An 8,785-nucleotide genomic window follows, 5' to 3' on the forward strand; every position below is an offset into this window, starting at 1 on the left:
GCCTGACCTGGTCACCCAGCACGTCAGTCCGGGGCTGTGTGCGAGACAGTGGACTGGCTCTTTCTGGAAATGGGAAGGGCTGCTTCCCATGACCCAGAGGTGCGTGTGGGGAGTCCGCCCTGCCTCCTGCCCTCCCCTGTGGCTGATCCCTTTTGTTACTTTGTCCCCACCCCCAGGGCGCCTCGGCCCTCTTCGACATGATCGAGTATTATGAGTCGGCCACCCACCTCAACATCTCCTTCAATAAGCACATCGGCACCCGGGGCTGGCAAGCCGCCGCCCACATGATGCGCAAGGTGGGCGCCTCCCCCCGCCCCATCCCCTCCCGTAACCTCCGGGGTGGGGGGTGCCAGGCTCACCCACAGGCCCCCAGACCGGGCCTTCCCCGCAGCCAGTTTCCCCAGCTGTAGAACCACATGGCCCTGCCACCTGCTGGGACCCGGGCTGTGAGGTCCCCTGACCCAGCCCCGCTCCTGCCGCACCAGACCAGCTGCCTGCAGTACCTGGACGCCCGCAACACACCCCTGCTGGACCACTCGGCGCCCTTCGTGGCCCGTGCCCTGCGCATCCGAAGCAGCCTGGCGGTGCTGCACCTGGAGAATGCCAGCCTGTCAGGGCGGCCCCTCATGCTGCTTGGTAAGCCCGGGCCAGGCGCTGGGTGGCAATGGTGGCTCGCTGTGGGGCAGGGGCTGCTGGCTGGGTCCTTGGACCGGGCCACTCACAAGCCCTCCCCCCAGCCACGGCCCTGAAGATGAACATGAACCTTCGGGAGCTGTACCTGGCTGACAACAAGCTCAACGGCCTGCAGGACTCAGCCCAGCTGGGCAACCTGCTCAAGTTCAACTGCTCCCTGCAGATCCTAGACCTCCGTAACAACCACGTGCTGGACTCAGGTGTGTGTGAAGTCCACCTGCCCCTCCTCCAGTCGCCCCACACCCACTGTGCCCAGCTGGGTGCTCCATGCTGCTGGGGACAGTAGTGGCCAAGACGACCCCAACTCTGTTCTCCTGGGGCTCGCAGTCCCATGGGGAATGCAGACCAGCCCCAGGTGGTGAGGACTCGGACTGGGCAGGGCCAGGCTGCAGGGCCCCAGGGCGGGTGCCCACGGAGGGAGCGTGGTCAGGGAGGGTGTCCTGGAGGAGGGTCCCCCTCAGTGGAGACGTAGGATGAGGTGAAGTGTCAAACAGAAGATTAAAATAATTACAGTCTGGGACAAGTGCCCTGAAGGAGACAGGGCTGTTGGGATAAAAGGCCCACTGCAGGCTGTTGAGGGGTAGGGAGGGGCTGTGCAGGTGGTGATAAGGAGGCTGAGAAGGGGACCCACAGGCTCAAAGGCCTGGGAAAGGGTCCAGGTGGCAGCGAGTGCGCAGGCCTGAGGTAGGGAGGAAAGCAGACGTGGTCCTAGGGTATTTGGGGGGAGCCGCAGTGAGCCTGGAGGGAGTGGGAAGAGAAGGGGAGTTATCAGTGGAAGGAATTCAGTTTCCTCTGGCGGGGGTTGGGGGGCGCTGTGCCGGGTGCACTACTGACCAGACTCCCCTGGCCTCAGTGTGGAGAAGGGGAGGGGCGTGACCACCTGCCCACTGCCAGGCCTGTGGCCTCCTGGCTGTGAGACCTCTGACCTCTGGAAAGTATCCGTCTGATGGTGAGGTGTGCTCTGGAGCACAGTGAAGGTCGGAGGTGGCTGAGCCAGCCTGCAGGGGACTGTTTCGAGGGAGGACGACAGTTGAGCAGAGATCTAGGCAGACAGGGAGGATTGTCCCCTCCCAGGTGTCAGGGAGCCGAGTGTGCCCCCAAAGCAGGGGCTGCACAGCAGGAGCTGGCCGGGCCACGGCCTGCCTAGGCCGAGGTGAGGTCGGAGGGTGGCGGTCCTTCCCTCAGCCGTGTCTCCTGGCGAGGCACGTGGACCACAGATGAGACTTGCCCTTGGGCCCCCCCCCACCCCCCCAGGTCTGGCCTACATCTGCGAAGGCCTCAAGGAGCAGAGGAAGGGGCTGGTGACCTTGGTGCTGTGGAACAACCAGCTCACACACACGGGCATGGCCTTCTTGGGCATGACCCTGGTGAGTGGGACGGGGGCGGCGGCGGGGGGCAAGGGGGGTTCCTGCCACCAGCACCCCACCCCCAGTCCTCAGCACAGTCGCCTGCCCACCAGCACACCCTCGGCCTTGCTGGTCTGCAGGTTCCAGAACACCTTGTCCCTCCTTTCAGCCCACGTGGCCTTTCCCTCAACGCCTGCACCCTCCTTTCCCTGAGGGTAGGCGCCCTCTGTCGCTGTCTTTGAGTCCCGCACCATAGCCTAGCACAGCGCTTCACACAAGGAGGAGACGCTTACACAGGAAGATAACATTTCTGGAAGCCTTTAGTAAGTCTTCCATCTGTTTATTACACAGAATCTAAAGCCCACAGGGTACAAAGGCTCAAACCCAGTTGAAGAGCTCCCCAGGGCCAGGCCTGTGCCCAAAGTCCGCAGGTCGCTGGCCAGAGCAGAGGGCAGGCCTGGGCTTGGGGAGTGGACAGGTCAGCTGGCACCTGGGGAGACTTGTGGGTCCACGTGGGATTCAGCTCTGAGCAGGAGCGCACTGGCCCCCAGACCCACCACACTGACGACAGGGGCGCGCACGGGTCTGCCTCTCTCTGGACTGGCCAGGGGCCTCTGCTCACTCATGCGCTGCTCCTGCAGCCGCACACACAGAGCCTGGAGACACTGAACCTGGGCCACAACCCCGTCGGGAACGAGGGCGTGCGCAACCTCAAGAACGGTCTCATCGGCAACCGCAGCGTGCTGCGCCTTGGCCTGGCCTCCACCAAGCTCACCTGCGAGGGTAGGGCGCGGGGTGGGCGAAGGGGGCTGGGCAGGCCGGGGCGGTGGGTGGCCAGCTGGGTGTGGGCTCGTGGCCAGCCCCTGCGGTCCCCCTCCCAGGCGCGGTGGCGGTGGCGGAGTTCATTGCCGAGAGCCCCCGCCTCCTAAGACTGGACCTTCGGGAGAACGAGATCAAGACGGGCGGGCTCATGGCGCTGTCCTTGGCCCTCAAGGTGAACCACTCCCTGCTGCGCCTGGACCTGGACCGCGAGCCCAAGAAGGAGGCGGTGAGCGGCCCGGGCTGGGTCCCCGCAGGTGGGGGCAGGCCCGGCCTGGGGGCCTGGCCGCAGGAGCCGCTGCAGGGACCGGCCCCCCGGAGCCCTAGCCAGGCCTGCTCTGCCCGCAGGTGAAGAGCTTCATCGAGACGCAGAAGGCGCTGCTTGCTGAGATCCAGAATGGCTGCAAGCGCAACTTTGTGCTGGCCCGGGAGCAGGAGGAGAAGGAGCAGCGGCTGCAGCTGTCGGCCTCAATGCCGGAGATCACGGTCACCGAGCCCCAGCCTGATGAGGAGTCTGGGGACCAGCCCGCCGCCGAGGCGCAGGAGAACGGGGCTCCGGCCCCGGGGCCCAGCCTGGACTCCGACTCCGACTCCGACTCTGAGGGGGATGATGGGGAGGAGGAGGAGGATGGGGACAGGGCTGCTGCCCCCCGCCCCACCCCGGGGCCCCCCATGGACTCCCTGGGCCCTGGGGACCCGAGCCCCCCAGGCAGCCCTTCCTCCCCCGCTGAGCAGCGCGTTTCCGTGTCCAGCCCCGGCCGAGGGCACAAAGTGTTTGTGGTGACGCGGGTGGAGAGCCCGCCTGAGAGCACAGAGCCCCCTGCGCCGGCCTCTCCTGCCTGTCCTTCCACCCCCCCTGCCTTATCCCCCACTCCCACTTCACCTGCCCTATTGCCAGCTGAGGCTATCAGCACTCGGGACGCAGGGTCACCTGAGCCTCATCCACAACCAGAGCCTCCTCAGGCAGGGCCACCGCTGCCCAACGGCCTGAAGCCGGAGTTCGCCCTCGCACTGCCCCCAGAGCCGCCCCCGGGGCCCGAGGCCAAGGCGGGCAGCTGTGGCCTGGAGCACGGTGAGAGGGGCTCTGGGACAGGGTGACGTGGGCCCTGGGTGCTGGGTGGAACCCCTGCCCATGAGTAGGCTTCGGCTTTTCCCTCTTTAAAACAGCCCTGTAGGGACAGGGACGAGTGGGACTTGGTCCTCAGTCCCCACTGTGCCTCCCCTGGGTCCTGGGAGCTCTCCCCAGGAGTGGGGGCCCAGCTCAGGCAGGGCTGGTGGGGACGGGCGCCCCTGCACCTGCCTGACTGGGGGCCCCCCGCGCGCCCCCCCCCCAGAACTGAGCTGCTCCAAGAACGAGAAGGAGCTTGAGGAGCTGCTCCTGGAAGCCAGTCAGGAACCTGGGCAGGAGATACTGTGACACTTTAGGTGAGGCCGGGGCTGGGGGCGGGGGCGGGGGCCGGCGGTGCAGCCCCCCTTTTCTTCTGACAGCCCCCTTTTCTTCTTCCCAAGTTCCTTTTTTTCCGTCGGTCTTCGACGCATGGAGGCCAGAGCCATGAGAATCTGCTCACCCTCATCCCCAGCCTATCTGAGGCCCGGGACGTCAGGGGTGGGGGCCTTTCTGGGGACCCCCGCCCCCCACAGCTACACTACATGGGTGCAGGAGCTACGGGGAGCGGCCTTCCCCAACCTGACTTGAGTGCTTGTTTATGTGTCTGGCCCCCAGACTCGGCCAGAAGTGGATGGGACGGGGAGGAGTCTCCACGGCCGCCAGCCCCAAAGCCCCCGACTTTCCTGCAGGGGCTCACTGGGCCCGGCTTACCCTGTGGAGCCCTTGGTGGCGGTGTGGTGCCCCCCCTGCCCCCCGCCCCCGTGGCCCTGGGCACAGACGCAGCAGGAGGCATGGTGTGGGAGGGGCAGTGCACGGTGGTGGTTGAACTTGGTAGAGCAGCCCCAGACAGGGTGAGGGCCGGGTGCGGGTGGGGGATGGGAGCAGAGAATCAGAGCTTTCTTTTTCTTAAGTGCAATAAATCTATCAGGGAGCTGTGTGGGGAGCAGCCAGGGTTCTGGAGACCCTGCTGTCCAGGCCACTGGAAGCTGCCCACTGAGAGGCACTACAGCCCAGGGAGGCGGGGGCGAGGGCGGGCAGAGGGCGGGGCGGGGCCACTCCTGTCGGTGCAGCTGTGTTCACACCTTTTCTAATAAACCGGAGCTGGGTCCACTCTCTGCCTGTTCTGTGTCCGCGCCCATCCTGGGGCGGGGGACGGGTCCTGGGCCCAGGGCGGGAGGACTGCTGGGCTTCGTGCCTGAGGCCACTCGCGCATCTAACCTAGCTCCCTCACACGCAGCTGTCGGCTTCACGCTCGCCTCCCTCAGAGGGAAGCACCCCGAGGGTTCTCTAGCTTCGGTCTGGGTTCTCAGGGTGACAACGCGGCGCTTGGGTTCTCTGGTCACTCCCTTCCCAGTCACCTGTGGCTCACGGAGAACTGGGCACCAGCCGGTTCGCTGGCCCTGGCCGTTCTGGCAGGAGTGTGCCCTGGGGCCCGAGCCCGTGCTGCTGGAGCCCCTGGGTGCCAGGATGTGCCGGGGGTGCAGCCGGGGACTGTGGGCACTCTGGGCTTCACCCTTCAGAAAATGAGAACCGCCCTTGGGGAGAGGCCTTTGCACCCGTCCCTTCTTTCCCACATGGGAGGCTGACATGGGGCGGCTAGAGATGGTGGAAAAACCACAGAATCAGTGTCACCCACCAGGAGCCCTGGTACCACTCAGCTCCTGCTCACACTCAGGAATCTGTCCCTAGCTGCCCGAGTGTCTTTAGGCCACTGTTGCTGTGTCTTCAGTCATTGGCAGCTGTGTGTGTGCCCTGATTTGGGGGAGGGGCTCAGGGAAGCCGTGGACACAGCCATGGGCCCCTGGCACCTGCCCCATTCACCCAACAGAGCTGGGGCCACAGGTTCTGAACCCTGGGCAGCGTCGTCCTCCAGCCGGTGCTCCCTGTGCCGCGTGTGCAGTGGGGGTGGGACAGGCCCTCCAGGCTGGGGAGCCACAGCCCTTTGCCAGGTTAGGTCTGTACAGCACCGTCCCCCACCCCACATTATCTCAATCCACCTGTGGTCAGGTCTAGCTGTCGCTCGGGAATCAATTCCCGTGGGGGCTTTCAGCCCTTAGCAGCATGGCGGGCACTCGCCCATCCCCTTTGTGACCCCTGCCTCCACCTCCAGGCTGGTGACTAATAGGCTGGGCTGGGGGACAGGGAACCTCAGCTTATCTGTCCCTCCTATGATGCCTCTCGGGCTGGGGGCCTGTTCCTGGCCTTGTCCCTGCTCTTGCTTGCACTAAGTTTAGCTTAGAGTGAGAAATTTGATCTTTCCAACCATTCGGGGTTGAACTATGCCCCCACCTCCCCCCCCCCCCGCCCCCACAAAATGATGTGAAGTCCCAACCCCTAGGACCTCAGAATGGGACCTTTGGAAAGGGGTCTTTACAGAGGTAATTATGTTAAAATGAGATGATAGGGCAGGCTCTAATCCGGTGACTGGTGTCCTTATAAAACGGGGAAATGGGGCCCTGGCTGGTGGCTCCTGGATGAGCACCGGCCTGTGAACCAAAGGGTCACTGGGTCTATTCTTGCGTTGCAGGCCAGGTTCCCAGTAGGGGGCGCTTGAGAGGCAACCACACATTGATGTTTCTCTGCCTTTCTCCCTCCCTTCCCCTCCCAGGAAATAAATAACATATTTAAAAGAGGGGGAATGGGGACAGAGACAGGGGCACACAGCAGGAAGGTAACGTGAAGACACAGAGAAGGCCGTGTGAGGATGGGTGATGAGTGATAGCAGCTACAAGCCAAGGGACACCAGATTGCCAGCAAAGCGCTTGGAGCTGGCAGAGGCTAGGGAGGACGCCCCTGCAGGTGTCCAAAGGCACAGGGGCTCTGCTGACACCTCGGTTTCACACTTCTGGCCTCAAGTATGACAGATTACGTCTCTGTTCTCAGCCAGTTGTGGGGCTTTGTGACGAAGCCCCAGGAGGCAGGCAGACCAGGTCTTCAGGGCTTCTGATGTTCTGACTGGGGACTCCTGCCTCACGGGGTGGGCTCCTTTCGCCCTCAGCCAGCCCAGCATCACTGTAGCTCGTGAAGATGCAAGGAGTCTGCGCTTGGCCCGGTGTATCCAATCTCAAAAATATCGGTGCCCTGACCCGGGCATTTATATTCACCACGTGGGTGTTTGGAATGGCAACCGGCAGACCCAGGCCCCTCCCTCTTGCAGCTCTGCTACCCGCCAGGGCCTCAGGGTCCCTGCATCCAGCAGGCAGATGGGGGAGCAGAGTGGGAAAGGCAAACCCGCTGCCCAACTTGTTGCCCCGGTGGGCAAGGGGCACGCATCACTTCCACTCCCTTTTTCTCGGTGAGGACTAGCTCCGTGGGTGCGAGTTCCAGCAAAAGCTCCAGAGGGGACGGAAAATCCTGGTGCACAGGGAGCCAGCTGGGGCACACGCAGCCACTCCAACCGTTCAGTTTAGTTTTTTCACCGTCTCCCAAACTCTGGCTTTGGCAGGCACGCGGAGCCCAAGCTAAATGGGCAAGTTTGGCCACTGCTCTGTACCCCGTAACGGGTCTGCAGCTTCTTCCTTCCTGGGGCCAGGGGTCCTGCTCTGGGGGGACACCTAGTCTTGCCCCCTGCAGCACCCTACTCCTGAAGCCCGTGTTTTCCACCTGCACTCAAGGTGGTAAGAAACAAGCCCCAGTCATATGGGCTGAAGGAGGGGACAAGGGAAGGGACAGACAGTGGCCCCAATAGCATGTCCACAGAGACGCTGATCTAACAGGATCACGAGGACCCCTGTGTCCCTCTCCAAGGGGGCTTCCTTGGTGGGTGGGCTCCCCCTGCTAATGGGAACCTTTCCCAGCAGGCCAAGGTTACTCCGCCAGCTTAGCTGAGCCAGGAGTGAAAAGCAGCACCTCAGTCCTTGCATCTCCTGTCATAGTCCCAGGCTAGCTCTGCCCTGCACCCACTGTGGCACAGTCACTGGCCAGGGGCCCTGGGGGGTCGCGCCCAGCCCTAAAGTTAAGGAATGAGGTCAACACCCCCACCAGGCTGCAGGGCGTGAGGGTGGGCCTCTTCAAAGAGTTCCAGGCTCCCTCTGGCCCTCAGGGCCCTGGCTCAGAAGCCATGCCCTGTTGGTCTGCCCTCGCACCCTGGACTGGGCCAGGCGTCCCACGGGCCTGAGCATGTAGCTATGTGACCAATGAGGAATGGATGGGAAGCTGCCCCAAGGAGTGACACCTCATCCTCCCACCTCAACCGGAGGGAGGGAAGGTGGTGGCCGCCAGGCCGAGTCTAGCCCTAGGATAGCCCTCCCCTCGCCCTGGCTCTGGCTCTGTGGCCTAGGTGTGTCCCCAGCTCTGCTCAACATCCCTGACTTCACCAAGGGGCTCCTCAGGTGGCCCTAACTCAGCCTTCCCTGGACAGTTACTTATCCAGGGAGGCGGTGCTTCCCATCCAGCTGGTTGAGATGCCAGGGAGGCCTAATCAACGAATTACGCTGGGGGCAGAGCCACACTGCAAGTGGAGTAGCCTGCTGAGGTCACCTCAGACACTGCCCTTGAAAATGCCAGCTCTTGCCCTGCCCACCGGAGTGCGGGTTAGGGATTGGGGACAAGGACCTGGATCCCCTGAGGCCTGGGCACTCTGCATCACGATGCAATGCAACACATCCCAACACATCCCTCCTCCTCCTGCCTGCTCGGCCTCTCCCACACCCCACCTCCGCCCCCTCTCTCCCCCACCCCTTCCCTGGGGACGCCAGCCAACCTGCTGACTCGCTGGGCAGGAAATGGGCTTGGCAGAACAGGGCAGGCCTGGTCCTCCCGGCTCTTGCTGAGCCAGGAAGACCAGGGCCTAAAGACCAGTCAAAGGCTTTCACACCTT

At 63.7% G+C, this 8,785-nt stretch overlaps 1 protein-coding gene across 1 annotated transcript in view; it reads left to right on the forward strand.

The window, feature by feature from the left end:
* Window positions 1–5,076, forward strand: part of PPP1R37 (protein phosphatase 1 regulatory subunit 37) — a 39,063-nt gene extending 33,987 nt beyond the window's left edge. Inside the window, exons 5-13 of the mRNA XM_053915108.2 lie at window positions 177–296; window positions 486–636; window positions 738–893; window positions 1,948–2,060; window positions 2,681–2,822; window positions 2,921–3,087; window positions 3,207–3,930; window positions 4,193–4,283; window positions 4,368–5,076. Coding sequence (XP_053771083.1) covers window positions 177–296; window positions 486–636; window positions 738–893; window positions 1,948–2,060; window positions 2,681–2,822; window positions 2,921–3,087; window positions 3,207–3,930; window positions 4,193–4,275 — 1,656 coding nt within the window. The 3' untranslated portion in view covers window positions 4,276–4,283; window positions 4,368–5,076. The remainder of the gene's footprint in view (window positions 1–176; window positions 297–485; window positions 637–737; window positions 894–1,947; window positions 2,061–2,680; window positions 2,823–2,920; window positions 3,088–3,206; window positions 3,931–4,192; window positions 4,284–4,367) is intronic.
* The last annotated feature ends 3,709 nt before the right edge of the window (window positions 5,077–8,785 follow it).

The sequence above is a fragment of the Desmodus rotundus genome, chromosome 12 (genome assembly GCF_022682495.2).
Source record: "Desmodus rotundus isolate HL8 chromosome 12, HLdesRot8A.1, whole genome shotgun sequence".
NCBI lineage: Eukaryota > Metazoa > Chordata > Mammalia > Chiroptera > Phyllostomidae > Desmodus > Desmodus rotundus.